The sequence below is a fragment of the Poecilia latipinna genome, unplaced genomic scaffold (assembly GCF_001443285.1).
Source record: "Poecilia latipinna isolate Pla-1442-1.1 unplaced genomic scaffold, P_latipinna-1.0 Scaffold685, whole genome shotgun sequence".
Taxonomy (NCBI): Eukaryota; Metazoa; Chordata; class Actinopteri; order Cyprinodontiformes; family Poeciliidae; genus Poecilia; species Poecilia latipinna.
Window position 1 is genome coordinate 244,411 of NW_015113301.1, and position 7,360 is coordinate 251,770.

At 36.8% G+C, this 7,360-nt stretch overlaps 2 protein-coding genes across 2 annotated transcripts in view; one reads left to right on the plus strand and one right to left on the minus strand.

The window, feature by feature from the left end:
• Window positions 1–1,988: 1,988 nt before the first annotated feature.
• Window positions 1,989–4,265, plus strand: ccl34b.4 (chemokine (C-C motif) ligand 34b, duplicate 4). The gene is made up of 4 exons (XM_015044662.1): window positions 1,989–2,164; window positions 3,579–3,705; window positions 3,776–3,834; window positions 3,917–4,265. The coding sequence occupies exons 1-4, from the start codon at window positions 2,092–2,094 to the stop codon at window positions 3,943–3,945; spliced, it is 288 nt and encodes a 95-aa protein (XP_014900148.1). The 5' UTR covers window positions 1,989–2,091; the 3' UTR covers window positions 3,946–4,265.
• Window positions 4,266–5,774: 1,509 nt separating this feature from the next.
• The window catches only part of LOC106954877 (vasoactive intestinal polypeptide receptor 2-like), a 35,735-nt gene continuing 34,149 nt past the window's right edge, over window positions 5,775–7,360 (minus strand). Inside the window, exon 13 of the mRNA XM_015044673.1 lies at window positions 5,775–7,325. Coding sequence (XP_014900159.1) covers window positions 7,164–7,325 — 162 coding nt within the window. The 3' untranslated portion in view covers window positions 5,775–7,163. The remainder of the gene's footprint in view (window positions 7,326–7,360) is intronic.

Below are 7,360 nucleotides of genomic sequence, written 5' to 3' on the forward strand. Positions count from 1 at the left end.
ATAAAATTAAAAAAAAGTAAAAAATAAAAAACCAAAAAAAAAAAAAGAAAAAAAAAATTTGGAAAAAAAAAAAAAAAAAAAAAAAAAGTCCACTGAATTACTGAATAACTGATCCAATTATCAGTTGTTTAAAATTTAAAAGTTGCATCTTCAGACAGTTAAGTGGAAATGTTGGTATTTTAAAGACCACCAAATTTTCAATAATTCACATAAGCAACAAAAATAACAAAATCAGGCAAAACAAAATGTTTCGATTCAGTTTATTTCAATAAAAAACATATACAACTTTAAGAAAAACTGCAGGTCTGTCTGTCTGGTGGATTTTTGGTCAAAACATGATTGTTTTTATTCAGTGGGAAGAAAATCCAGAAATTTTACTCAACAGTAGAAATACTTCATAATAAAATTACTCAAAAGCACAAAGTAGTAAAAATACTCCTAAAAGTACTTAAAAAAAAGTTACTCAAGTAAATGTAACTAGTTTAATACCCGACTCTGCCAAACCAGCTGGAGCTCAACTGGGGTTGCTAGGTAACAACCTGGGCTTTGCTGGGGTTGCTAGGCAACGTCTCATTGCCCTCTGAATGTGGCAGAGTTTTTTGAAACAGTTCGTTTACTAGATACTAAAACCATGAACGTACTGCCTGTAAATGTCTGGATGATTTCAAAATCGCTTTGGTTGTTCTTTAGAAGCGGCAGAAACTCAAAGTGGAAAATAAAAACTGAACTTTGCTTCACGTTGTGCTGCTCTTTTAGACGTGTACGGAGGTGAACACTAACAGTGACGGGGATCCGAGAGGCCCAACCACAGAATGTTACAAAACACAAAACTTTAGTTTCTGCAACATCGTTTCTACCTAAGAAGGAAGCAGCCTGAACTGACCACAGCTGAGTGGTTGATGCGAAACGTTTCAGCTGTTTATCTACTGGTAGAGTTTAACACTTACAGTTACAAAACCTTCACTGAGCTTTATAGTCCTGGAAGAAAACCAGACTTTTAACGATCAAATGTGTTCAAATGGCCTAGTCAAAGTACAGACCTAAATCTAATTAAGAAACTTGAAACATGATGAACATCTTTCATATATTTATTTGTAAAAGCAGACACTCTTTACCTGTAATGGCTCTGCTGTATGTTGTCACATAAAAAACCACCAGAACAAATTTAGATTTGTTGTTCTGGAACAAAAGGTGTGAACTCATTACAGCGACTGAATGTGGGAAATCCATGTGTGACTTCCTGTGCAGTCAGAACAGGAAATCCTGAAAATGTCAAATCATAATGTTATCCTCACTGTGAAGCATAAATCTGAGCTGGATTTAAAACAGTGCAACACTCTGTAACTCTGTGTTTATGCACCAGACTAACATGATGAAGGAGTTTCATAAATGTTTACGACTGCTGACATGAAGCATCATTTGTAAATAATGACTCTTCTAATGTAAAGATGCACTAAACGTTACATTAAAAGTGTCAACTTTGCATTATTCAGTAAATAATGACACTTAATGCAAAGATCCGTTAAAGTTTCATTATGGCATTTCATGTCAGCAGCCATAAATATTCATAAATGTTCATAAGTCGTTATGTCATGTTCATGTCAGACTCCAGTGTTACCCAAACTCTAAAGGTTTCTGTTTCCGCTCTGATTGGAAGTTAAAGGAAATTTGTCGTAAGCGTCAGAAATGAGTCCATTTAAAAACTAGTTTGAGATATTTTTGTGCAAATTTGAAAACACATCTGATGATTATCCTCAGCCTTTGTGTTTATTATAATTAGCCGTCAGATTGAAACAGAAATCCTGTTTTGTTGTGTGAAGTTGCCACCATGACAAAGCGAAACAGGCGACGTGTTTTCTGACGACGTGTGAAGCCGTTTCTCAGAAACATGCCACTGAGATGAAGCTTGTGGTCGGAGGGGCGAACAGCCTCTGATGTTTGGAGCGGAGGTGAGAAACACTGACCACGAAACAATCACACAACCTGCAGAAGCATGAAGACATGAGCGTCATGGGGCCACAGGAGCCCCGCTGATGGCACCGATAAATACCAGACCAGAGATCAGCTGCTGTCAGTCCGACCCATCAGCTGATGATCAAAATGAAGATCCTGCTCCTGCTGCTCCTCCTGCTCGCAGCCTGTCCATGCAGCCACTCCTCTGCAGGTAGGTTCTCCTCACCGCACGTCTGCATTTCATCCATCGGCTACAGACACTTCAGTTTATTAACAGTTTATTTACCACTGCAAAAACACAAAATATTACCACGGGTTTTTGGTTTCTGCACTTGAAGTAAGACTAAACTAACTGCAGGTTTTGTGTTTTTGCAAAGGAGATTTTTGGTGTTTTGGCAAAATCTCCTGTTGGAAACATTTAAATGATCCATCTGCTCTTGTCCTGAATGCTTTAGTTTTATTTTGATTATTGTAATGCATTCTGCACAAAACAAAACTCGGACCGGTTGAAGTCGCCACAAACTGCTTTCATGTGACTGTGTGGCCGATACATCGACTAAAATACATTTTAAGATCCGATACACAGTAGATACATCCCCGTATCGCCAATACAGATACCGATACTTTTCTATTGTCTAAGTTTTATATACCATGAAACTTCTGACCTTTAGGTGTTTGATGGCAGCATTTGAAAACTTTTTAAAGAAACATTGACACGGTAAACAGATAAAAGAACAAAACAAATTTATGTCCACAGAATAAACAATCATCAGAATATCTTCATAATTGAAATTACAGAAAAAACAATTGCTTAATGAATAGATGCCAACTTAAACAAAACTCGTTTTTCAATAAAATGCTTTTTTTTTTTTTGGCTGAATCGAAGTTAGTGACAGCCCCGATATCTGGAGAAAACCTTAGATTATTTATTTATGTAACTTTAAATGTAGGAGCATATTTACTTATTAGTCTGGAAAACATGAAAATACTGCCAGGCGTTATCAAAACCAGACTCTATTCCACTCAGAATGTCATAATCTAAAGCTTCCCCGTTTACCACTGACGGAAACGACAAAGAAGACGACAGGAAGGGGAAGGAGGATGATGGTGCTGCATGGTTTCTAATGATTTATCACATAAACAGTTACTCATGTTTGATTTTAATTATGTTTCTCATTTAATGGAAACACAGCAATTGAGAAATTATGATTTTAGGACATTAGTGGAATATTGACAAGTTTTACGTACACTTGTAATGGAAACCAGTAAAACCCAACAACATGGAGGACAGAAAGTTTCCAGTTTGTCATGGAAAAACAATAATCTATTTTAGGAGGATTGTATCAACTCACTGACTTTTCTGCAAAGTCTTAGAAAGCACAAGGCGACAGTAGGAAGGAACAACAACCTTTTAACAGGAAGATTATTACTATTTAGTTTTTATGTCAATATTAATGAATTATTGACTTAAAAAAAGTTCCTATATCTTCATGAAAAGTTATTTTTATGTCATTTTTGTCCTATTTCAAGTAGGAAGATATTTGCATCAGAAACTAGAGAGAAATACTTGTTAATATTTTGTGTTTTTGCAGTTTAAACTCTAATCCCCTTTCTGTCGTTTGCAGCTCACTATCCGACCGGGAAGAACCGGCCGTGCTGCCTCCACGTCTCCAGGAAGAACCTCAGCCGTCAAGTCTCCCGGTTGGTTTTCCATAAGCAGCCGGCCCGGTTTCCCTGTGTGAACGCTGTGATGTGAGTTCACTCTGATTCATTTCAACACGCAGAATCACACCAGAGTTAACGAGTCTGTTTACGTGTCCAGATTCTACACAAAGAAAGGACCCGTATGTGTCCATCCCAACGACTCCTGGGTCCAACAAGGTACATCAGCTCTTCAAATGCAAACACAGGAAACAATGCATCGTTTATAAATTAACTCTGACTTTCACTTTTTTCTCTTCAGTCATTGCAAATATTACGAAGAAGGACTAAAGCGAACATGTGAACACACCGCTGGACATGAAGCTTAATTTAAAATATTAATCATCCTCAGACCTGATGCTTGCAGATGAGCTCCACTGTTTCTTATATTTATTTTCTTCTACATGAAAAATAAAATATTAATTTGACTAATGAAATTGCTACATTTGCTTTCAACACTTAAGATAATTGTATTTTTCCTCTCATCTCATTTTTGCACCTGTTTTAATGCATTACTTCCTGTGAAATGCTTTATGAAATATTAATAAAGTTGCTTACTTATTCACTCAAATTGTGCTGCTGAGAATTAAATAAATATATTTTGTCAATAATTATGATTTTGAACATTTTTACACTGAATCTTCAATGTAAACGACAGAAATTAAAAATAACAGAGGTGAAAGTCCAGGACTTTACTGCCATCTTGTGGCCAAAGCTGGTATGAAAAACAGCGATTGGCCTAAAAACGTTTGAATTTCTTACTGAAATCCTGATGAAGTTGATTTTAACTGTCTGAATGCACTGACCAAAAATAAAGTTTTATTTAGTTATTAGTGTCTAATTATTGGTAATTACAAACTGAAAATGTGTTGGAAATCACATGAACATTGTGTCAAATATGAGTCAGTGACCATAAAATATATCAGAACTCAGTTTAGTTCAAAGAAAACCAAAACTAACCCAGTTTTTATGTCACTATTAAAAGCCATAAGAAGTGTATTGTATAAAAGTAATAAATTATTCCTTAGTCATTTTAAAGATTCAGGATTTTATTTACTTTAAGCAGCAAAGTTAAAATAAAGTATTTCTTTATAAAGCAGATGTTTTATGCTTTCATTCTTTTTTTACTGTTTGTATTAATTTCATTCATGAACTAAATAGAAACATGCTGTTTATTGTAAAATTATTGAATGTTCCCCCACTTTGCAAAGTTACAGCTTCAGCTTATCAGAATGGCCTAATCAAAGTCAAGAGCTAAATCAAACTTCAGGAGCAAGACTTCATCCAATCTGATGAAGTTTAAAGAGATTTTCTTACTCTTCATGTTCAAAGTCGACAAAGAAAAACCCCAGAAGGATTTTTAGCATCAAATCATAAATCAAACCTTTCGGCTGCCGAACGTCCAGATGTTTCGTTATCACAGCTGAACAGGAAATAAAGGAGTTCAGAAAAACTTTCAGCTACTTAGACTGTTTCGGCTTACAGTTTAACTCTCTGAGTTCAGCGTGACGCTGAGGAAGAGCGAGGAAGATGTCAGTGGAGAATCGTGTCCCGTCAGCAGGTCAGTTCCCGAAACCACACAGACACAAACAGCACAGACCTGCGTCAGGGTCCAGTTATTCACTTTCAGCTTCACATTTAGCTCACAGAAAGAGCCGAATAAACTAAACGGACCAACAACATTCAGGTTTAGGATGGACACTGTCCACTCACAGGTTCACACAGATGGGAGCTAAAAGACCATCTTTATTTTTTCCCACAATTTTGTAAATAGCAAATGGGGAAAATAATAAAAAGTACAATAACTATCATATTCCTTTAACTCTGAGGAAAACCTCACAGCAGCTGCAGGCGCCATGATGCTAACAGTTAGCGCAACAGATACAGTCTGATGTGAAAGTCTGATAATTATTAAAATTCAAAAATAAGTTGAAATATCAACTGTGTGTCTAATGAATCTCTGAAAAACGAGCTAAGATGGCAAAACAGAAGTATTTTAAAAATCATTTCAGAACATAAATATTTAATAATATTCAATCTGAAATCAGATTGTTTTCAAACATTACATTTTACAAAGCTTCAGTAATCGTCGCTAAGTGAAAAACAATTAAAAAACAGACTTTATATTAAGTTTTTATTTAAAAAAAATCCAGATGTTTACGTTGTGTCTAAAAGCTTCCACATTTTTATACATCCATGATTAATATAATGCAGATAAAAACATAAACAGAGTCCATTTTACAAAGGAAAATAATTTTCATTCATTTATTTAAATCCAAATGATCTATAGGCTTGAAAAATGATATAAAAATATAAAACCTGCCTGTAATAATCGGCCCCTCAGACACACAGATGAAGCCATTTAAAATGAAACTTATGAAAAATAATTCAAACAGACGTCATAAACAAAGCAGGCTCCATGAATTTCTGATGCATAAATGTCGTAATAACTTCATGTCAGTTTGGAGGATTTTTCTATCATGTTTTCCAGTAAATTAAATTCATTTTGTGAAACATGATTTTTACATCCTGAATTTTTAAAACGCTGCTGGTTGATACAGGATTTAATGCATAAGAAGCTAAACAATAACAGGAGCTGTTTTCACCAGTAATACCTAAAATGGCCACTAGGAGGAGGATTTCTTAAATTCTTGGATGTAGCAAAATATTTTTAATAAAACGATTTAAGATCCTGGAATCGGAGACAATTTACAGCATTTAAACCTGAAAGGTAAAGTTTTGTTTCATTCTGTGGTTTAAAAAAAAGAATCAAGTCAAACGTTTGTTCAGAAACAAGAATTACAATCAACCTGGAAGGAGAAACAAGCCCACAGCACCACACATCCTCCACCATGCCTGATGTGTTTCCTTCCCCCAGTTTTGCATTGTGTGGTTTCTGTTCCACCAGGTGGAACACATTTTCACCGTTTCCATATTTTTGTGCAGCTGAACGAGCCGAGAGCAGACTGAGTGAGATTTAAAGGTAAACGAATCAAACTCTCATTCCCTCACATAGATGTATGAGCTCAGATCAGTCTGACTGCGCGCTCCGCCCGGTGCTGGGGCAGGTTTCATCCTCCGTAACCTCGCTCCTCCTCCAGCCTTCTCTCACGTTTAATAATCGCTCCTTCTGCAGATATGAAGCTCCAGAGGAGCAGCTGTTTCTCTACTTGTGTTGGAAAAGATACAAATTATAGATCTTGTTTGTCTTCTCCATTAAGAATTATACAATTTTCTATATTTTTACTGTAATATTATTCTGCTGAAACTAAACATTCATTCATTTTCAAACATTTTTACAGTGACATTAAGTGAGGAGGGATCTGCTGGGAGCTGAAGTGTCCAGGTGGGAAACGTTCCAGCGAGGTTAAAGGTCAATGCAAACCGGTGTTTCCATGTTTGGCACTTTCTTGGTTTTTCTTCCAGTCAGTTTCTCTCTGATTGACATGTGGTTTCTCCCCCAGCTGGGGGTGCTGTGGCAGAACCCGGCTGTTTCCGGCCGGTTCTGGTCAGAGCATGGTGGTCTCGGTCTGCAGGATGGACTGGGCCCGGGTGTTTCTGGGAAACTGAGTGCTGGTGTGGTTGGCTGACAGGCAGCGGAGCCTGTAGTCCTGCAACACGCAGTCCTTCGTCGTTAAACTCCTCCATGTTCTACGCAGCTCCACCTGAACCTGCAGAGAGGAGGAGAGGAGGTGGGGGGGGAGGA